This window comes from Passer montanus, unplaced genomic scaffold (assembly GCF_014805655.1).
Source record: "Passer montanus isolate IOZ18808 unplaced genomic scaffold, ASM1480565v1 scaffold5, whole genome shotgun sequence".
Classification (NCBI taxonomy): domain Eukaryota; kingdom Metazoa; phylum Chordata; class Aves; order Passeriformes; family Passeridae; genus Passer; species Passer montanus.
The window spans coordinates 572,804-595,040 of record NW_024369929.1 but is presented as its reverse complement, the minus strand read 5'-3'; the positions used below and the strand labels follow the sequence as shown (position 1 = coordinate 595,040).

Here is a 22,237-nt window from a genome sequence, read left to right as displayed (position 1 = left end):
AATTATTGTCAATATAACCATGCTGGACTTTTTATAGAGTTAATTTCTATCCACCTTCCCGTTGCTTGCACATGTTTCTGTACAGACTGCATTTAACAGGACAGAACTTGCTTTTCTGTATCTTGTCTTTGCTGCTAAAAGCAAGCTGATTCCCTGGACCAGAGCCAGAGCAGGAATTCTGTTTGGCAACAGCCCTAACTCTGTGATAAATCCTCCAAGTATAACAAAACATGACTAGTCATTACCTTGCTTCTGCAGCAGGAGTCTTGCAAGTTATCCTGAAAAAGCAGCCATGAAATTGTGAGTGTTAATGCACCATAAAGGAGAATCAGAATCAATTTAAATAACAAAGGTGTGCTTATCCTCTGTCTGTGAAATGGGTGGGAAGGGCTGGATTATTCCAGAAGCTGGCTTCCCAAAGAGTGAGCAAGCAAAGAAGAATAGGCAGTGGTGCCTGAAAGGAGGAGGAGGCCCTGAGCTGCTCTGAGGGTGCTCTGGAGCCAGGCTGGAGAGCTGGGGGTGCTCACCTGGAGAGGAGCAGGCTCAGGGAGAGCTCAGAGCCCTGCCAGGGCCTGGAGGGGCTCCAGGAGAGCTGGAGAGGGACTGGGGACAAGGGATGGAGGGACAGGACACAGGGAATGGCTTCCCACTGCCAGAGGGCAGGGATGGATGGGATATTGGGAAGGAATTCCTGGCTGTGAGGGTGGGCAGGCCCTGGCACAGCTGTGGCTGCCCCTGGATCCCTGGCAGTGCCCAAGGCCAGGCTGGATGGAACGTAGAGCAGCCTGGGACAGTGGAAGGTGTCCTGCCCATGGCATGGAATGAGATGAGATTTAGGTGAATTCAGTTGAAACCACAAAATCACAGGATGGCTTGGAAGGGACCTTAGAGCTTATGTGGTTGCAGTGTGTAGGATTTAAGTGATTCCAACTCTCACATGCTCATACATGGCCACAGTGATGCCCACTGACACCTTCAGTGCATGAGCAGACAAGGGAAGGGAGGTGCCCTGGGCAGGAGAGCCCTGGGGAGTGAGGAATTTGTGGTGAGGGACTTGGGGATGTGCAGAGTAGCAGTTTGCAGACTGTTTTCTGGGATAGAGAAAGGAGCAGAGACCTGTGAACCCAGAGCTCATTTGTGGTTGGGTCAGAACAGTGACTCCAGCCAAGTCAAATTCTTAGAATCTGTTCTGTGAATTATCAAACAGGAACATGTGTGTGTGATGGGACACTGTAAAACTCACTTTTCTGACTGAACCAGACATTCTGATGCCTACAAACCCTGTATTCTCCTTCTTAACTCCCCCTATTGCTGAATTTCTGATGCTTATGTACTTCTTTTCCCAGACTGGGGAGTACCAGAAGGCTTTTGAACACCTTGGAAATGTGCTTACCTACGACCCAGGCAACTACAAGGTAGGGTGAGGAGTGGAAATGACCCAGCTGAAACATGAGGGGACACCTCCTAAAGCTAATCCCACTGTCAGAGCTCTGCCATCTGCATCTGGGGCCTGGAGAGGCTGGAAAGGATCCTGCCCACAGAGCTTTTTGTGAAATTCATTTTTGGGATTTTTCCCTGGGTAGGGAGGTAGGGAAAGGGAAGGAGACAGAATGTGGGATGTTAAATTGATCCCTTTGGTTTTTAATGTGAAGTTACACCAAAGCCAGGTGGAATTTACTTTGGAAGGAAGATCTGCTGGATTTTAAAAATCCCAGAAGAGCTGTGCCAGGTCCCTTGTGATCCAAGTGATTCTGCATTTTATTATTCTCCCATCTGCTGGTACCCTGTGCTTCCAGCTGCTGTGTGTGTTTCCTTGGCTCTGGCCTGCAAAGCTGAGCTTGGTGCCTGGGTTCCATTCCTCATTGTGAAACTGCTTCCCTTTTTAGGGCTGTTACTTCATTTCTCTCCTTTTTTTCCCTGTTAGTGATGCAGAGCATTGAAATGTGGGGTTGACAAACATGAATTGTTGTGAAAACACCTTTACACTTATGAATTTTACTTGTCACTGTGAAATCTTAAAAAGGACTTAACTAGTGTGGTTTAAATATAGTGTGCTGTACTCACTTCCTTTTTTTTCCCCATGCATATTGCCATTAATTTCCAGTATCAGTGTGAACTAGGAGAGCTGTGCTGCATGCCTTGCTTGAGTACATTTTACTCCCCACTTGCAACAGAACTACTTCTTGTGCTTGGTTGTAAAAAGAATCTATTCGTGCATAGATCTTTTCAGAGCCTCAGACTCCTTAAGAAGTAGTTCTGTCAGCCCAAAAAATACCCTAAACATTTGCAGTGTTGTGTTGCAGTACTTATGGAATCACAGGCTCACAGAATGGTTTGATTTGAAAGGAGCCTCAAAGCCCATCCTGTTCCACCCCTGCCATGGGCAGGGACACCTTCCCCCTGTCCCAGGGTGCCCCATCAGCAGGGCCTGGACACTTCAGGGATGGGGCAGCCACAGCTTCTCTGGGCAAACTCATTTCTGAGACAGTTATGATTAAAACAGTGCAGGGAGAAGCAGACTCAGGTTTGTTCCTCACCCTGTGTTCTGCTCTGTGGTGGGAGATTCCAGAATCCCCATCTGCTCCCACTGTTGCTCTTGGCAGTCCTTAGAAGTGCGATGGTTGTTCCTGGGATGGTTTTAGTTTAATCATTTTGTCCTCCCATGTTCTGGCTGTGTTGAGCAGATGGGGCTGTGATGGGTCACTGTTCCCTGTCCCCAGGCCACCCTGGCTGCTGGCAGCATGATGCAGGCCCACGGGGATTTCGACGTCGCCCTCTCCAAGTACAAGGTGGTGGCCAGCAGTGTTCCTGAGAGCCCCCCACTCTGGAACAACATTGGCATGTGCTTCTTTGGGAAGAAGAAATACGTGGCAGTAAGTATCCAGTTTCCATTTATTCTGCCATCTGCATTCAATTTCATGCAAGCACAAGATTCCTGTCATGTGGAGACACATTTATTCCTTTTTTCCCAAGGCTGTCAGCTGCCTAAAGAGGGCAAACTACCTGGCTCCCTTTGACTGGAAGATCCTGTACAACCTGGGCTTGGTGCACCTCACAATGCAGCAGTATGCCTCAGCCTTCCACTTCCTCAGTGCTGCCATCAACTTCCAGCCCAAGATGGCAGAGCTCTACATGCTCCTGGCAGGTATGGGATGCTCCCTGTGCATCCCTCTGGGAACACCACAGCACAGACAGCAGGTGTGGGGTGAAGCAGAGAAACATCCCATAAAGGCTTTACTAAGGAGCTGATTCCCAGTCTCTTCTCTCTGGGGAAATAGAAGGGAAAACTGCAGTCAGGTCCAGATTGAACATTGGAAAAGACTTGACACGTGTGAGACTGGGGTTGGGTTGCCTTAGGAGTGGATGTGGGTTTCCAGCACTGGATATTTTTGGGATGAAATGAGATGAACATGTCAGAACTCACATTGTAGGGTTAGATGGGATATTGGTAAGAAATCCTTCCCTGGCACAGGGTGCCCAGAGCAGCTGTGGCTGCCCCTGGATCCCTGGCAGTGCCCAAGGCCAGGCTGGGCAGGACTTGGAACAGCCTGGGACAGTGAGAGGTGTCCCTGTCCATAGCAGGGCTGAGGCTGGATGAGCTTTAAGGACACCTCCAACCCAGGCCATTCCATTCAGTAGGGTTGATCCTGGCAGCAGTCCAGAACCAAGCTGACACCTATTTTATGACATTCAGAATTGTCCTAAAAATCAGCTGTGAAACTTCTCCTCCTGTGTGTTTGGTGCAGTTGCTCTGACCAACCTTGAGGACATCGAGAACGCCAAGTGTTCCTATGAGCAAGCTGTGGCCTTGGACAAGTGAGTCTTTGTCAGAGCTGTCTCTTGTTTGGCCTTGCTTTGCCTCCCTGCACCTCATTTCCTTTGCCTCTCACTGTACCTCGACCCTAAATAGTAGTAGGGAAATACTTTTGTAGTAGGGAAATACTTTTATTCTTGTAGCTGTGCAAGTGGCAGTGTTAAAACTTTTTTTTTTTAAATTTTTAATTCAAGTCAGCTCTGAAAAATGAGAGAGGATTTTATTTTAGAGCAACCCAGAGCTGTTTTTTGTTTTGCTGTTTGGTTAGTGAGTCATTGGTGATGACTTTGGATGCCAGTCCTCTTTTGGTGAATATTTATACACAGTGGAGCAGATTGAATAGAAGAAAACATGTTTTTTAACCCAAAGTTTGAGCACAGTGCAGAACAGTTAGATGTCTGGGGTTGAGCCTGTTCTGAATTGGGCAGAGGGAAGATTTTAGCTGGGAGAATGTGCAAGAAGTTTGTATAAAGCAAGTAAAAAGACAGCTCCTTCATTAAAAACATCTGTGTTTGTATCTTAAAATTAGAGCACTTGATTTCAGAAATATTAAGCTGAACCTCAGAGTATGTCGTCATTTCAGGCACAAAATCAAAATTACCTCATATTTATTAATAGTTTTGTTTCTCTCCCCAGTTTACTGTGAATATTTGCACACTTAGACCTACCAGCACTCCAGAGTCTGTCTGCAGCTGACAGAGCAGTGCCAAAAGCACTTCTATCTGCAGGGGCCACACAAGGTGGTGGTAGATGGGACACCAGGATAAATTCTGGGGATAAATTCTTCTCTGTGAGGATGAAGAGGCCCTGGCACAGGGTGCCCAGAGCAGCTGTGGCTGTCCCATCCCTGGCAGTGCCCAAGGCCAGGCTGGACAGGACTTGGAGCAGCCTGGAACAGTGGGAGGTGTCCTTGCCCATGACAGGGGGTGGCACTGGATGGGCTTTAAGGTCTTTTCCCACCCAAACCATTCTATTAATCTATTCCTAGGCAAGACAGGACCTTAAAGGCAGCTCAGACTCCTTAGTCAGGGCCTTGTGAGCAGGAAAAGAGCTCTACAACTTCCCCCAAGTGTTTGGCACTTGGGCAATGCTCCACCTCTATGGTCTGAGCAGGAAAATAAACCCTCATCAAAGCAAGAATGAATTCCTCCTTCCAGGGCCTGCTGGGGGGAACATCCAGACTGTGAGGCTGAATCTGTGTCCCCACAAGTTTCCTTTGCTGGTGTGTTCTGACTGTTTGGGATGAAGGTGGTTGGTTTCCATCAGCAGGAATGCTTTTGTAGTGGCCTGGGTGCCATGCTGGGGGCTGGAATGGAAATAACTTGGAAAACTATTTAGAAAAATATGTTCCACTCCTGGTTCTGGCTTGTGACTGTCCTTTCTGTGGGTATTCAGCTATTGATTTTTCTCTGACTGTCATATTGCTTCTCAGCTCTTGAAGGCAGTGAAATAGCTCCATCAAGTTCAATTAATTTTAAAACTGGCTGTTCCCAGGACTGTGTGATCTCAGTGTTCTGGCAAAGATGGGGAGGAGGGCTTATTCTGTGGTGGGCTCAGCATTCCAGTTTCCTAGTTAAAGGAGAAGCCATGGTTATCAATGCAGTGGGATTTCTTCTAAGAGTTTCCTTCCTTGCACTGGGATGGAGAGTCACCAGGACTGGAGAGTCAGGGCCTGCAGGTTACACTTCATTTATTGTCCAGTGCAAACAGGATCCTTCCCTTCTGCATTGCTGCAGAGGGTGTTCCCTCAGCCTTGGCCGTGGATGGTTCCAGTTATCCCAGCCGTGCTCCAGGAGAGGGCACCAGTCCCTCACTCACAGGGAGCCTCAGAGCATCCCTGCCTGGCCTGGCTGCAGGGAGCTCCTGTGGGGTGCACACAGGGAGCTGTGAGCAGGCAGAGCTGCTCACCCACCCTGGCCCTCCTGGAGAGGGTTGGTGTGTCCCAGTGAAGGAGATGGATCCTTTGGGAAATGAGAGTGTGTGAGCAGTTCTGCCTTGTGAAACCTTCATTCAGGAAGGGAGCAGGTGCCTGTGTTCACCTGTAGCAGTAACTGCTGCTGTGTGTGGTTTTCTGGGGTAGGAGAGAGAGGAGGTGAGGAAATGAAATGTAAACAGCACATTCTGTGTTGTGTCAGGTTATAAAATAGAACCCAAGAGCAGGGCAGAGACATACACTGCCTGTCCCATGATGAGCTGCTCTCCTGCAGGCTGGGAGTGCTGGGAGAGTCTGGGGTAAATCAGAGAAAGTTCATCTGTCTCAGTGTGACAAAAGCCCCATCACTGGTGAGGCTGGGACACCAGAGAGTCCCAGGATTGCCCCCAGGTGCACAGAACTGGCTGCTGCAGAGGGGGAGGCAGTGAGGAGGGGGGTTCTGTTGGCACCCACACCCAGGGCCTTTGCGGAGCCCAGCACTGGGGCTGTCATCAGGCCATGCTCCCAAAGGACTTTGGCTGTGGCCTCTCTGTTGGTGCCACACAATGAGGCGTGTCCAGCTTTGCTTGGGCACACCTTAGCATTACTGCAGCCAGGACAAGTGTTCCCCCAGGAAATGTGATGCATCCCATGTGTCTGCTGCAGGTGCAACCCCCTCATCAACCTGAACTACGCCGTGCTGCTCTACAACCAGGGCGACAAGCAGGGGGCCCTGGGCCAGTACCGGGAGATGGAGAGGAAGGTCAGCCTGGCCAGGGAGAGCAGCACGCCCGACTTCGACCCTGAGGTTTGTGCTGGGCTCAGGAGCCCCCCCAGGGCTGGCAGCAGATGAGGAGGAGGTTTGACTTTGAGTGCAGTTATTAGGAGGAAATTGTGCTGATGAGGTTTTCCAAGCGGAGCGAGCGCCTGCTGAGAGCTGCTCACTTCCTTTCTGCTCTTTGAAGCCCAGTTCTTCAATCAATACACAGCAAGACAAGGTTCCCTCTTAATTAAGGGACTGAATTAGTGGAGATGTTTCCCCCAAGCACCAAACTGTAGCCAGCTCTCCACAGATCTTTTCTTGTAGTTTTTTTTGGATGGTGTTGTTGACTTTATTGTTATCTGAAGTGTCCCTGCTTACAGTGCTCTTCTCTTTTTCTTCTCGAGAAGATGGTGGAGATGGCCCAGAAGATGGGGGCTGCCCTGCAGGTCGGGGAGAGCCTGGTCTGGACCAAGCCTTCTAAAGAGTCCAAATCCAAGCAGAAGGCTGCTGTGTCAGGGAAATCCAGCTCTCAGCAGCCTTTGGGATCCAACCAGGCCCTGGGTCAAGCCATGTCCTCTGCTGCAGGGTATGGGAAAACCATGCAGCTCCCCCCAGGTACATCTCCTCTGCTGTTCTTTCAAGTATAAATGTGGGAGAGAAGAAAATAAATCTCTCTTCCCTTTGGAAGAGTTACAGCACCTGTTTGGGATGGGATTGACTCGCTCACACAGCAGTGAGGGCAATATTTGGTGATAACTTTCCCAGATTTCTGAGCTCAGGAAGATGCTCTCTGTAGTGTATTTCACTCTCCTGCTTTTGCAGGGATGTGGGTGGCTGGGAGAGTTTCCCTTCCTGTCTGAGCCTCAACAGGGAAGATTCCATTAGCATGAGATTGTGGTCTTGCTCTGGAAAGGAAGCAGTTTCAGCAACCAGACCTCTTGCTTTCTTTGCAAGAGCCCAGGAGCTGCCTTGCACAGAGGTTGCTGCAGAGAAGGGAAAAGATGGACAATTTTCCAAAGTACTTCCATCATTTCTCTGACAATGATCCTGCAGCTGGATTGCTCCAAAGCTGCCCATCCTTGCAGGTGTTGCTGGATTTAGTGGGACTGAGGGTTCTCAGGGGGTGGTGTGAGCCTTTGCAGGCTCAGCCCATCTCTGTATGTGCTGGGGCTGGGTAGGAGCAGCTCCTGAGCCATTCCCAGGCTGACCTCCTCTCACCCCTCAGCTTCCAAGGAGGAATGCACTGGAGATGTTGCTCGTTGTGATGATTTTCTGTCACTCTCAGTCTTGTTGCCTGTGGACTGAACCAGGAGAGTGGTTGTGTAATCCAGGCCTCTTTCTTTGGCATCCCTAAGGACCTGTTCCATTTCTCACACATGGAATAAACTTTCCATGCAGGGAAGACTTAGCCAGAAAATCTGAAAAATAAAACACACCAGGGTTTAGGGTGTACCTGAAGGACTTCATTATCCAGATCAGAGAAGGGAGCTGGTTCATAACATCAGTTGGCACCTTGAATCTAAGTGTAGAAACAGCTTGTGTCCTGTTGTGATTTAATTCTTTAAGTAGCTACTTTAGCTGCCTGGAAACTTTCCCCATATTTACTAAAGCTGTGAAGTGAAAACAACACTTTGGTTGGGGCTGCAGCTTGAGCATAAACCAGCTTCAGTGGAACTGGAAGTGGCACTTCCCTGTGAGGTGGTGGGGTCCTGGCACAGGGTGCCCAGAGCAGCTGTGGCTGCCCCTGGATCCCTGGCAGTGCCCAAGGCCAGGCTGGATGAGGTTTGGAGCAGCCTGGGACAGTGGAAGGTGTCCCTGCCACGGCAGGGAGTGGAATGGGATGGGCTTTAAGGTCCTTCTCAAGCCAAACCATTCTGAGATTTGTGATTCTAGAAAATGTTTTCCCTTCTAGAGCATGAGTTCATTCCTACATTTGTACTGAATTCTGACAGCTGAGAGACTGTACCTGAGCTGCCTTTCAGCAGGACTTCAGGCACTGTAAGGTCTGGATAACTCAATTAACCAATGTTAGGCAGAAGGAATCTGAGGGTAATTAAAAGCTGTGATTGTTTTGCACCTCTGCTGCTGGGAAGGACATAAAGAGCAGATAACACACACATGGCCACAGAGTAACTCTAACTGTGTTCTCTCCCCAGGTGCTGCAACACCAGCTCTGCCAAAAAAGCGTCCCTCCCTGCCTCTGGAACCAGAACAGGAGCAGGACTCAGAAACGAGCCCTGAGGAGAACTCAGCCCCCACAGGGGACGAGGAGCAGGGGAAGGAGAAGCACCAGAGCCAGGAGGCAGCAGAGTAGGGCAGCTCTGGGCAGCACAGGCAGTGCAGGAGCCTCTCCAGGGCTGCCTGGGACTGGGGAAAGGGACCTGCCCCACCCTGCCCCGTGGTGGCTTCTCTTCTGTCAGTCTGGGTGGAGCTGTTCCCTAGCAGTGATTTTAGCTTGTGGGCTCTGCCTGGTTCCTAGGAGCCACTGCAGTGACCAGAGGTTTCTGTCTAGCTACTCTTAGTGCAGTCACAACTCTGCACAGGTTGGGTGTGAGTCCTCCAGAAGGGCCTTTAGCAAAGCCAGCAGTAGTGATTTAGGATCCTGGATGGTGAGGAGAATCAAACCCTTCCAGTGGCTGAACTGGTGAGCAGCTGAGTTTGCATCAAGAACCAGTAAACTGAGGCTTCAGGGCTCTGTGTTGGCTGGTGAAGCTCCCCAGCTGTTTGACAATGTATTTCCTGCTTTTGGTTCTGCACTGCTGGACTGTATCCTCCATAATGACCAGCCAGGAGAGGAAGGTTACTCATGGAAACATCCTGGAGGCAGCATGAGCAGGGCTCTGGGTACATCCCAGCCTTCAGCTGTGCTTTGTTGCTCTTATCCAAAGGACATTAAAGCATCTTTAGAGCCCAGCCAGGAGCTCAGCTGCTCTCCTGCTCCCTGGAGAGCACTGAAAGAGTAGAACCCCTCACTTTCCCCTGGGTTCTGATAGCCAAAAAGACTGCTCATTTTAATGTGGCTTTTTTTTTCCCCTCTCAGGTGTCCTTCCTGCTGGGTTTTGTGTCAGTTCAGCCCCAGGGCAGCACTTCTGTAAGGATTCCCTCCTGCCAGGAGTTAAACAGAGTTAAAGTTTGTGTAGAGCACTGGCAAATTGAAACAAACCAGACAAGAAGCAATGTCAGTCAGGTACAGTGCAGAGATTTTTATTCACATTTAACTTCTTACACTGAAAGTTCCTGCAGCCTACAGAGTGCCTGGGAAGAAGAGGTGAGGACTGCAGAGTAGGGGTGGGCAGGGGCTGCAAATTCTTCACTGCAGCCCCAAAACTTTAATTCAAGGCAGATTTTTGTCCTATGATGCTTTGCTAGGATAAGTGTCACACAGGGAGCACATACTGCTCTTGGAGGTACTGTGAAGGGATTTCTTTTAAATATATATTTTATGAAAAGCTTATACAACAGTGAACCAATTCTTCTATAAAATGAAGCAGTAGCACCTTCTTACTTTCTGGGAGCTTCATGTCTAGGGGAGCATTTTTAAACATGTAATTCCAGTTGGATAATAAATAGAGCTGCAATTCCTGTCCTGTCCCCTTTCCTCCCCTGGGCATGGTGAGGGTGGCATTTGCATGCAGGAAATTCCTGGGATCATTCTGGAGAGCATTTTTGTGCTAATGGTAATGAGGCTGGACTGCCCTTTCAGCTGGAATTAAGCAAGAGACTGTTCAGCAGGACTGCACTGAGGCATTTAGGGATTTTGGAAATCACACCTTATGTTCCAAAACCTGTTTCTGGCATCAGCCATAATTCTAATCCCCTCTTTTCCCCCCCTTAACTGAAAAGAATCATGAGCTTAATTTTGAGGGAAGCAGAAACCATCTGCTTTAGGACTTTTCTTCCCCTTTTTAGGGAAAGGTCTGTGATGAACAGGGTAAAGCAGAACTCACAAGGTACTTTACATCTTGGCTTCTGCACAGGAAACAAAAGTCATTCAAACATCAATGCCTGGGTGGCAAGCCCTTTTTCCAGCCAAGAGTAATGATCTGTCTGTCCAGCAACATGTGTTCAACCCAGAAAAATATGGTGTTGAGGTCCCTGAGACAACTGGATGCTGATTTATGGTCCAGGCAGTGTTAGTGGGTACATGCTGTGCTCCTGTACTTGTTTACTTAGTTGTGACTGAACAAGGTGGATGTGGGGGCCTTAAAGCTGTTCACAATTTAGATTTCCCAGTTGGGGAGTGGGTTTCAGTTGGCAAAGCCTCTTCTGCAGAGACAGACAAGCCTCAGTGCTGAATGGGGGAAAACTTTACTAAAATAACAAGCTCCACACATAAATGCATTCAGAAAGAGCCCATGTTATAACAAGTACTCCATCTGCCAAGATTTTTCTAGAAGAGAAAACCCAGTTCTGCTACAAGGAAAGCTTTACCACTCCCTCAAACCATACTGCTCAAAAAAATCCATGTTTTTAATGGAAGACACGGGTGAGATTTGAACCCAGTTTTACCCAGTCTGCACTGAGGGGCAACTTCCCTGAGAAATTCACAGGGGAGGCTTCCAGGGTATTTTTTCCATTGCCTCCCCCTGCATTTAATGGGATAATTCCTGCCATCATTTGTGTTCCTGAGCTGCTGTGAGAGCTGCTGGGAACAGAGCTCCTGGCACAGGAGGGAATGGCCATGTGCTGTTTGCAACCTGCACCTCTCCTCTGCTGAGAGAACATCCTCCCCCCAGAGTCTGCATCAGTGACTCCCTGAGAATTCTGCCTGGATCCAGCTGAGACACCAACAGGAAACTGCTCCAGAGTGAAAGAGGAGAACTTCATCCAACACCTCCAAGAGGTAGAACCAGCATTCCTGGCTCTGAGATCCAAGTTTTACTGCCAAGGTTACTCAGACCCAGTATTCTCCTCTGGTTTTCTCCTGTTCTCCCCAACACTCTGAGGTTCCTTAGGCCAGGAATAGCAAGGCAGCAATTGTGTGACACAAGTCTGTGCCAGTGCTGCTCTGGAACAGATTGCACAGAGACAATACTGGCACAGAGACACCTGAGCTGTTCACCCACTCACAACCCTCAGCTTTCACCTAAGCTGCAAGCTCCAAAAGAACCCCCAACCAACATTTTAGGATAACTGGAAGTTGAGTTCTGTTGTACCATTTCACAGAACTGTCCCATTATTCAACTCTTTGCTCAGGACATGGCTGGAAAAGTCACCCTGCGGCACACAAATCCTGATAATTCAGTGTATCATTACAGAATAAATAGTAAAAAAAGAACCCAAGCACAACTGCTGACGGTTTTCCATTGGGTTTTGGAATGGATTTAGTGCTCTGCTGCTCTCCAGGCTTTGGATTCCAGTGGCTAATGAGTTGAGCAGAGCTCTAAAACACCCAGCACAAAGCAGTTAATGAGGTCTTTGCCAAAGGCTGAGGAAGAACATTTCAGCACCAGTTCTGTCAATGAACTTGGGAAGGGAGGTCAAACGTGGCTGGATCTCACACATCCCAACAGGACACAACCAGGAAACAAAAGAAAATCAACTAATTCTTAGTAATGCTGAGAAACTCCCCTGGAGAGGAACAGAGGTAAAGAGCCTTTCAAATGGCAAGAGTTGGATTTGGGATTGGCTCTTCCATGGCACAGCACCAAGGGCACAGTGGAGAAGAGGAACATGTCCTTTGAGACTCTGCCAGGCCCCTGTGATTCACACCTCCCAAATAAGCCAGCACCTGACCCTCAGTAAGTGCCATACACAGAAAACATGGGAAGAATGCTAATTTTGGATCATGGATAAAGCAAAATAAACCAAAGCCAAGGTGGCTGCAGGAACACACAAGTGAAAATACCAGTGTGCACAAGTTTTACCATGGAGAGCTGTCACAGTGCTGAGCTCTGCTGCATCTCCAGCAGAATCTGTGTGAATAAACATTTCCATTGCAAACCCTGCTCCAGGAGTGGGGCTGGCTGAGGTTTGGGTCATCCATCACTGTGGATTTCAAGGTACAAGTAACACAGGAGAACAAACAGAATTTGCAGAGACAGGATGAGGAGGAACCAGGTCAGCTCAAGCCTGGTTTTGAAGCTTTGGTGTTTTTGCAGTTGTTGAAGCAGCATTTCCTCATTGTCACTACTGTAGCTGTGCAGAGGTGTGAGACTGCAAGTACAGGGGAAGCATTTCAGGAGCTCTGCCTCCCTGTGATTAATTTGGGAAGGCAGAAGGAAGTTAAGCACATCATGTTCACAGCATGTGAAACAAAGCAGAGGCTGCTGGGCCCCTCCATTCAATTCAGATTTATTACCATATAGATTGTTCCACAACTTAATCAGGGATCCCACTGGCACAGCTGATGAACAGGTCATGGTGGTGAAGGGCTCTCCTTGGGAAGAGACTCGGGGTGCAGATGAGCTCTGTGTGCCTGATAAAGCAGGTTTGGGTAGAGCAGCAGCCTGGCCATGCCCAGCTGCTGGGATTACAGCTGGGGCTCACCCTGCCAGGTGTTCCCAGCACACCCAGAATGGGCTGCAGCAGAAATGTTTTCCTGTGAGGAGCAGCAGGGAGAAGGAGCTAACAATAATTCTATCAGTTTAGCTTTTTGGCCCAGATGATTCCTAAGGAGTAAGCTCCTTTTTAATGATTCTTTACAGCAGTTACTGACTCAGATTAAAAAAGCTAATTTTATCCTGTCATGTTCCTGTTCAATGCAAGCACAGCTGACCCTGGGACAAGGTCTGTATGTGCAGTCACATGTTTTTAGGTGGCCCTAAGGAATGTCAGCCCCATCAGCCTCACATCCCTGGAAGTGTTTTAGCAAGAAGTGAAATACAGCAGCAGGGCCATTGCTGGTGACAGCTTGTGTGTATTTAGTTTTGTTTTGTTTCCAGGTCCAGAATCCACAGTATAAGCCAAGGATCAGTTTCCAGCTGGCAGATCCATGGCCTTTGGTGGCCCTAGGAGTGGAGTGCCAAAAGGCCACCATCCCAGGCTGCAAAACAGCCTTGCTAATGGCCTTGGGCCTCTAAGTGAGCCAAAAAGAGAGTTCCTTTCATTTATTTTCAAATTAGGAAGACTAAACCAGAACTCCAACTCCTGTGCTACAGTTTATCAATTATAATAATAACAGTAGTAATAATCATCATAATAAAAAAATAATCTGGGTAGAAATGCCTCCAGTCTTAAGATCCTGCACCTGGATAAAATGCTGACACTCAAGGGAAGCTCAAGGTGGGCTGAGCTGCAGGAAAACACAGCACTGACTGCACTTCTGCTCTGTAGAGCACAGAACACTGCTCAGGGGGAAAGCTGAGTACACATGACAGACAGCATTGTGTGCTGAGTCAGTGCAAGCACAGCTGCCAATTTTCATCCTTGCAGAGCAGCCAGGATGGCTTTTCCCAACAGAGAACACCAGTGACAGCAGCCTGACAGCATTACTGCAACAGATCACTCCACCCTGAGTGACACAGACTCTCCTGCCTCCACTCAGGTGCACACACTGACCTGGAACAACCTCTGCCAGGCTCTGCTAAGGCACAGCCTTGCTGATTGCACTTAACCCAGTTCTGCTGAAAACTGGCTTGAGAGCTGTGCAAATACACTCCAGGTTCCTGAAGTGGCCAGAGACAAAACCATGCTGGGAAGAGAGAAAACCATGCTGGTGCTCTACATGTGTGACTGTGAAAAGGTTAAAAAATAGAAGCAAAATATTTAACAAGGACACGTGATTCTGCTTTTTTAATTTCAAAGGCCAGAGCAAAGAAACTATCAGTGACCTAGTCAAAAAAAATCCAACATCAAACCCTAAAAAGGCCATCTCACTTCAGTCTTACCTGGAAAACATTGTTGCAGCTTTTGAGCTTCCAGAGGGACCCTCCCTGATTTATTAACCTTTCCTAGAGGAAAGGTTAATAAATAGAGGGCAGGGAGATGGAAAAATTTGGCACAACCATTCTCAACCAACCAAAAATGAGTCTCCAGCATTCAAGAGCTTTTCTTTAACACACCATTAGCAGAGTTTTTAGTGTACAGCAAACACAGGGAATGGTTTGGGGGTTCCCTGGCAGGGAAACAGAGCTGTCCCCCAGACAGAAACCCTGATTATCTTCACTCCTTGTTTCCTAAAAACTAAGCACAGGCTGCTGGGGCTCAGTTGAACACCCTTAGTCACAGATATCCAGGAGCACCTGTGCAGCCTGGAGTAGGTTCAGTCTGTGTCACATTTTGGGACCTTGGCTCCCTCTGGGGCTGGGCACACGGAGAGGTGATTGCACCAGGCAATAATTCCATCCTCACCCCAAGGAAGGTTTGCAAAGTGCTGGGAGGAGATGACCCACAAGCCTTTTATTTTGAATTCACCAGAGGCAAAGCAGGGCTGGGCACTGCTGTGCTCTCCCTGGGATCCAGGGGCAGGAAATTCTCCTGCTGCTGCACTCTGCAGCACTACCAGAAAAGATCCATTCTGAGCTACCAACAGCAGACTTTGCCAGCCAGGGATTTTGGTCTTTGTGTCCCTCCCCCTTAAGACAAAGCCAGTTTTCACATTAAATATTAAAACATTTGCACCTGACCTGCACGTGAAGCGCTCGAGTCACTGCTGAGTGACTGGAATGTAGCTGACAGTTTATACCTGGAATTATTCTTTGGCTCTTTTTCAGTTATACCCAGAAAACACACACCACACCCCGGCTCTGTTCCTATACCACCACTGCTTCAAATCCCAATCCACGGCTCTCAGACACCGTGCGGTGCTGGAGAAGGAGAGTCCTGGTTTTCTACTGAGGATACACTTCGGAGTAGAGCAGTCCCTCGGCTGAAATGGCATCCCCGAGCCCCACGGTCCGCACGGGATCCCTGCACACCAGCACGGGGGTGAAGTGGAAGGAGATGCCTTCCCTGTGCCAGTGCACCACGGGCTCGTCTGGATTCAGGGAGATTTTGGACGGCGCCTCCGTGTGCGAGGTGACGAACTCCAGAGGAGCTTTGAGGAAGACCTTGCTGGCGTCGATGGTGTCGGTGGCGCAGGCCTGGGTGCCGGCAGCCCTGGCCCCCGCCGCCACCGCCGCCGCCTGGTTGCCCCAGTGGCCGTCCACGGTGACCAGGATGTGGTAGGCCAGCGTGTGGAAGTGGATGCGCGTGAGGTCCGAGGCCCGCTCCGCCGCCTTGCCGTGCTCCTTCAGGATCCAGAAGAGGATGTCGCTGACCACCCCCACGTCGGGAATGCCGCTCCAGGAGGCCAGCGAGGCGTGGGGACCAGAGGCAGACTGGGTGAGGAACAGCAGCTCCTGCTCGTTGAGCCCGATGGAGTTCACCAGGGGGAAGACCTGCTAACAGAAACAGGGAGCGGAGGTTTGCCCTCAGGAGCGGAGTCACAGCTGGGAGCCCTCCCAGGCTGGGGTGTTTGCAGCACCCTGCTGCTGGCTCAGCAGAAGCAGCAGCACCCAGTTTCCCAGTCACTGCACTTCTATAAGTTGGTAAGAATCACTTAGCCAAGAAAACATTCCATTTGGTGCAATTAATTTTCCAGACACACACTTTGACCATAAAGAGTAACAACACATCAACTCCACATGTAACACCGAGATCAGAGCTGTGTCAAGCCAAACAAGGAACCACCACGAAAGAAATTCTGCAAAGAAATTGAGGGATATTTTAAAATTATAAACTCAGCTCAAATTCATTCCTCAATTCATCTTCCAATGCACAGTCCAAATGTGGAGTTTTGATTTCTATACTCATGCACTAGTGTGTGCACTGTGATACTGAACCTGATCACAAGAGCACTTCCTTTCATTTTCCTTACCTGATGCATAATGTTGCTCATAAAGTCCTGATCAGTCATACTGGCCAGCTCCAGGTGTATGGGAATATCAGTTGGGATATCAGAGATGGAGGCCACAGCCTACAGGAAAAAGGAAAAAACAACCTTAGAACACATATTTATTAAGGAACAGAAGAAAAAGGGTTGTGACTCAAGATACACATCCTTTAATCTCCCTGTGTGTGGATATGAACAATTCAATGGGATGTCTGACCTGTGTATGTAGTGCTAAGGAGAGGAAATAAAACAACTTCTTTGCAGAATCCCAGAGCAGGAAAACTATCTAGCCTTAATCTGCTCCCAGCCCAGAACCTTTCTAATTGATTACTTCCAAAAACCTCACAAATCTGAAGCAGCTGCAGAAAAGCTGATCCTAGAACATGGAAAATGCCAATGCCTTGCATCAGGACAAGCCCTCAGCTGTAAAACAGGTGGCACAAGACAGATGCTCTTCAAGGAATGCAGGTGTTGATTTTAACCTGGATCATCTCACTGTCCAGCATAGAAAAAGCCTGGTTTAGCTGCTAGATAAGCCCAGTAACCAGGTCAACACCCTCCAGCCCTTCTTTTCCCCAGACAAGCCATGGAATCTAAGAAAAGACAGTGTTACATGATCAGACTTCAGCCATTCCTGCAGCTCCCACTCTCCTTTTGGGATTCAGTCCTGAGATCTGTGGCACAGCCTTCCTACACCTTCAAACCTGGGAAAACAAGGCCTTGCCATGACACACCTGGAGGGGAAATGAAGGAAATTCAGGGATTCAGCATCTCACCTCCATGAGTCGCCTCTGCCTCATCTCCTTGCTCTGCCCTTCCATCATGTGAAGTCCTGAAAGCACCACCAGGTCTGGCTGGAATTCATCCAGGCTGGACACAAACACTTCCAGCATGTTCAGGGCGCCGTTGGACAGGTCGTGGGAGAAGATGAAGCGGTTGGCAGCAGGAGCCCTCACTCGGCCCCACTGCTCACCTGGGGTGGAGCAAAGGTGTGTGAACTGCTTTATTCCTGGGCAAGATCACAAATTCAATGGGTTCCATCAGCAGCAAGAAAAGAATTTTAGCTTTTAGAACTGTTTTAGGCATTACATGAAGGTTACCCTGAGTTTCATCAGCACGTGGTTAAATCTCTGTTTTCAGGGAGCATTTTAGTGTTTATGGAGCTTGGGAATGACACCCCTCAGGCTGTGCACCAATCTTAGTGATGTTCAGGGGTACCACTGAACACCTGCTCCATTGTACCTGCTTGATATTCCAAGATAAGATGGAATTCATCTCTTTCCTGCATGGATTCAGGTGGCACAACCACATTGTCATCCAGCAGTTCATGGAGTTTGGGACCAACTGGGCCACACAGGAGGATCTAGAAAATAAGGAAAAACAAACCAAGTTTCCCTTACCACGTCCCTTACCAAAATTTAAGCATCACCTACACAACTGATTATAAAAAGTTAGTAATGCAATTTTTAAAAATCAGGAAGTCCAACCATATGTTCTACCAGCAGAACCTAAAAAATAACTGCCAGATCCCCAAAACCTACACAGAAATAACATGAGACAAGCAAATTAAAGAACAAAACCAAGTGGCATGAGATGTTTGGAAGATGTGTGTACCTTCAGGTCTGGATTTGTTGCAAGCTTCTGCCCGATGAGAGCAGCATTTCCTCCCACGTAAAGCTGTAAAACAAACAGAGCTGGGTGTGGGCATCCCCTTGCTTTGGGACCTTTAAACACATTTAGTCCTCAGCACAGGCTGGAGATTTTGGCTTTTTAGAACAATGTTCAGCAGTACCCAAGTGACTAACGGTTATTGGGGCTGAAGGCAAAATGATCTTACAATTCTCTCAACAAGCTGAGCATTCTTTATTTTTAATCTAAATATTCACCTTCAGGTAACAGCCAGGTAAAAATCAATTCATTCCCAACACTGACAGCACTGTAAAAACAGCACATAAACAGCCCTTAGTCCTGTGCAACCTCCCTGTGGGTTTTTAGCAAGGCTGACAAGGAATCATTTATAAACTGCAGCAGTTCTTCCTCCAGTTTGAGGTCGAGGTGAAACCTGCTGCCTGTGCCCATTTGAAGTGAAAGGAACTGTGGAAGTTCCTTCAGTAGTAAAGGTCAAACTTCCCAGCTCAACTCTGATTTGAGCTTGAAAAGCAGCAAATATAGGTTGTCCTGAGGGTCACAGGTGCTCAGAGGAGGCCATGGAGAAGATCCAAGGGCTGCTCTGGAGCCAGGCTGGGAGAGCTGGGGGTGCTCACCTGGACAAGACAAGGTTCCAGGGAGAGCTCAGAGCCCTGCCAGGGCCTGAAGGGGCTCCAGAAGAGCTGGAGAGGGACTGGGGACAAGGGATGGAGGGACAGGACACAAGGAATGGCTTTCCACTGCCATTGGGCAGAGTTAGATGGGATACTGGGGAGAAATTCTTCCCTGTGAGGGTGGGGAAGCCCTGGCATGGGTTGCCCAGAGCAGCTGTGGCTGTCCCTGGATCCCTGGAAGTGTTCAAGGTGAGGTTGGACAGGGCTTGGAGCAGCCTGGGCTCATGGAAGGTGTCCCTGGGCTCGTGGAAGGTGTCCCTGCCCATGGCAGGGGGTGGCACTGGATGGGCTCTGAGGTCCCTTCCAACCCAAACCACTCCTGGCTTCTCTCACAGAAAACAGACCACACAGCTAAAAATCAGGCAACTCTTCACTCCCAGCCTCTTTTACATCCTCAGCCCCATCTGGCTCCCAAGAGACATCTCTGACATTTCAGTTTGGGAATGTCAGCAGGGGAGAGACCATTTAACCACCCCTCATTTGCAGCGGGGCAGAATCCCAGAAAAAAACCACACCTCAAGCTACAGCACAAGCTTCTTCCTCAATGATCTGCTCTCTAGAGAAAGAATGCAAGGCAGCAGTGACAAGGCAGCAGGAGAGAGGACCCCAAGGCTCCCTGGTGCAGACCCACCTGTGCTGCGGGGTGCTCCGAGGCGGCGCGGGCGATGGCCTGGAAGGCCTGGCCGTCGCTGAAGAAGCGCTCGGCAGCCGCCCCTCTCTCCATGAAGTGAGCAAACGCCTCCTTGAGGTCCTGCCTGGAGTCCAGGACTGCGTGGTTCTTCCCATCGCCGGGCTCCAGGCCCAGAGCCTCCAGCAGCTTCACCCCAGACAGAACCACGTCCACGCAGGCGTTGACGCTGGCAGGGAGACAGAAAAGGTGTCCTGGGAAAAGCAGACACACCTCAGGGCAGGGAGGCCACCTCCCTGACTCTGCAGGGGGAGAGCACCCAGCCAAAGGGAAAAAAGGCACAGGAATTTCCTGAAGTTCTCTCCTAAAGCTTTCTCCGTGTGACTGGCTTTTATTGTGCTCAGGGAGGGATTTCTAACTTTCTCCTGAATGAAAACAAGGAAAGCTGTGTGGTCCAGAGGTGGTTGAGTATGTTACAATACAGGTTCTACTTCATTTCCTGCCTTGGGCTTGCTTAAAAAGAACAGGAATAGTAACAGTGGCATTTTAAATTCTTAGAAGCTTTTAAAAGCTTCTAATACCCATGTATTTTGGGTTTAAAATGTGCATGTGATTCAAAACTGTTAAAAACAAAACTGAAAGCATTTAAGTCAGCTAGATCAGCCTCTGGAGTTTCATCTATTCCTAATAATACCCAACCCACACACAACTCCCCACACAGACTGGCTCTGTTTACAAAAAGTCAAGAGAGCAATTTGTCAGTTGAAATATTTGAAAACGGCAGCTTCCACAGGATCATCCCAAACTCACAGAAACAGCATGCAGTGGAAACAGGAGAAAAATCCTGTGATTGTAAGGGAGGGATAAGAACCTGTCAGCAGATCCAGGCTTTTTGGAAAGTCTAACTTCCAGTCCCCATGTCTCATTGATTTAATCACAGACCAGAGGACAGGAGACTTTCTGGCACAAACCAGAACCCCAGAAGACAAATTAGAAACACTTGTCCTTGTTTCACTGTGGTTTCAGTGTAGCAAATACTTCCTGAGATAACACCAGCAACTCCACAGAGCTGCAACTTCAGCATCTTCTGTCACAGCTGCCAAGTGCCACTTCCATTCCTCTGCCCCACATTTCCCTGACAGGGATCCAACCATCTATAAAACCTGTGCAGGATCCCTGACTTTCTCCACATCTGCCCCCACAACAGTCCAAGGGCCAGTTCCTGTTCCCTGTCTGTGAGGAGTGCTCAGCACTCAGCATTCCCTCAGCAGTGACCTCTCAGGAGTCAGATTTGGGCTGCAACAAAAAAAAAAGCTGCATCACACAAAATAAAGGACATGAAAAACCCTGAGGCTTTCCATTCCATGAGGTAACCAACCCAGAAATCCTCTGGATGTGCATCACCTCCTACACCAAGGACAGAGAAACTCCCTAGCCTTGCAGAGAAAAGAAACCATACATTCAAGCAGCATTTTAGCCCCAAATTTCGGTTTTAGCGAATCATTACAGATCCAAGGGGATAAAAGTAAGTCATGCTCCTCTGCTAACACAGAGCCACACAGGCATGGACGTGGATAACCCCTTCCAACATCCAAAGGATCAATCTTCCAGTCAAAGTCAAGTTACCTGCCATCTCCATATATTTAAAAGTGAGGCAAGCACTAAATATAAGATCAATGTGACATTCCTGAACTTTCCCCTTGTTCTCTTCCCACTTAAAAAGAGAAAGGGTGTTGAATTTCTCTGAGCTCAACATTCATTGCCTCCCCTGTCCCTTCCCTCCTTATCTCTCTCCAGCTGTGTCTGGACTCAGTTTGGGATGTCAGCATTCCAAAGAAAGGCTTCACTCCTTTCTCCACTTTATAACTTTCTCTGGTACCTGTTTATTGCCAGCCTGAGCTGGATGGCCCAGCAGCTCCAACTGCCCAACCCTCAGACTGTACATGGACTTGATTTACAGACAATCAAGCTAGGAATGATATTTCTGGAGAAGGGCTCTAATAGGGCCAGAGCCTGGCTTAAATCCCCACCACAGGAGTGTTCTGGGTCATTGATCCCCTCGGCCACCATCCAGCTCTGACTGAGCAGCACTGTGGGACGTGCTGCACTCGCATCCGCTTCTTTTTCATGGAATCATGGAATGGTTTGGGCTGGAAGGGACCTTCAAGGTCATCTGGCTCCATCCCCTGCCACGGGCAGGGACACCTTCCACTAGCCCAAGGTGCTCCAAGTCCTGTCCAACCTCACCTTGGGCACTGCCAGGGATCCAGGGGCAGCCACAGCTGCTCTGGGCACCTGTGCCAGGGCCTCCCCACCATCACAGCCAGGAATTCATTCCCAATCTCACCTAACCCTGTCCTCTGGCAGTGCCACTGCCCCTTGTCCTGTCCCTCCATCCCTTGTCCCCAGTCCCTCTCCAGCTCTCCTGGAGCCCCTTCAGGCCCTGGCAGGGCTCTGAGCTCTCCCTGAGCCTGCTCCTCTCCAGGTGAGCACCCCCAGCTCTCCAGCCTGGCTCCAGAGCAGAGGGGCTCCACCCTCAGAGCATCTCCATGGCCTCCTCTGGACTGGCTCCAGCAGCATCCTGACATTGGGGTCCCCAGAGCTGGAGGCCGCTCTGCAGGCGAGGTCTCACCTGGGCGGCACAGCTCCATCCCACACACCCCGCTCTGCGCACACCCGGTCCCGCACGTCCCGGTCCCGCACACGCGGACAGCGGGACGCGCACCCCGGCCCGGGCGCGCTCCCGCTCCCCGCGCGCTCCCGCACCTACCCGACGGCGACGCGCGCCCAGCCGCGCGCGGGGCGGACGATGGCCGCCTGCCAGGCCGCCACCGTGCGCGCCTCCAGCGAGCGGGCGCGGCGCAGCGTCCCCAGCAGCGAGGCCGAGAGCTGCCGCAGGGCCGCGGGGGGCAGCTCGGGGCCCAGCACGCACAGGTAGCCCAGCGCCAGGGCCAGCAGGCCCACGCACACCGACCGCTGCCACAT

The 22,237-nt window shown here is 49.6% G+C and overlaps 2 protein-coding genes across 5 annotated transcripts in view; one reads left to right on the top strand and one right to left on the bottom strand.

Moving 5' to 3' along the window:
• BBS4 (Bardet-Biedl syndrome 4) overlaps positions 1-10,071 on the top strand; it is a 34,954-nt gene extending 24,883 nt beyond the window's left edge. For 2 of the 3 annotated variants that reach the window (XM_039722778.1, XM_039722780.1), the window contains 6 exons: positions 1,347-1,415; positions 2,721-2,873; positions 2,974-3,145; positions 3,747-3,816; positions 6,897-7,104; positions 8,646-10,071. In XM_039722778.1, the coding sequence (XP_039578712.1) occupies positions 1,347-1,415; positions 2,721-2,873; positions 2,974-3,145; positions 3,747-3,816; positions 6,897-7,104; positions 8,646-9,011 (1,038 nt within the window). In that variant the 3' untranslated portion in view covers positions 9,012-10,071. Of the gene's footprint in view, positions 1-1,346; positions 1,416-2,720; positions 2,874-2,973; positions 3,146-3,746; positions 3,817-6,392; positions 6,535-6,896; positions 7,105-8,645 lie in introns of all 3 variants that reach the window. The other variant, XM_039722779.1, reaches the window with a different exon arrangement.
• On the bottom strand, positions 9,625-22,237 carry ADPGK (ADP dependent glucokinase). Of its 2 annotated transcripts, none has more exons than XM_039722781.1 (7): positions 22,023-22,237; positions 19,256-19,481; positions 17,918-17,980; positions 17,546-17,666; positions 17,080-17,276; positions 16,289-16,387; positions 9,625-15,812 (listed from the first exon to the last, which is right to left on the bottom strand). In XM_039722781.1, the coding sequence occupies exons 1-7, from the start codon at positions 22,235-22,237 to the stop codon at positions 15,261-15,263; spliced, it is 1,473 nt and encodes a 490-aa protein (XP_039578715.1). In that variant the 3' UTR covers positions 9,625-15,260. The 2 variants fall into 2 exon arrangements, with proteins under 2 accessions (XP_039578715.1, XP_039578716.1); XM_039722782.1 differs by having other exon boundaries at positions 15,261-15,809.

Bases quoted from the DNA above. Each gene is read 5' to 3' on its own strand.
- ADPGK (XM_039722781.1), bottom strand. From the start codon at position 22,237: ATGTGGCAGCGGTCGGTGTGCGTGGGCCTGCTGGCCCTGGCGCTGGGC. The intron at 17,981-19,255 runs GTGGGTCTGCAC...TTTGTTTTACAG, and splicing joins CGGAGCACCCCGCAGCACAG to CTTTACGTGGGAGGAAATGC. The intron at 17,667-17,917 runs GTACACACATCT...CTTATTTTCTAG, and splicing joins CAACAAATCCAGACCTGAAG to ATCCTCCTGTGTGGCCCAGT.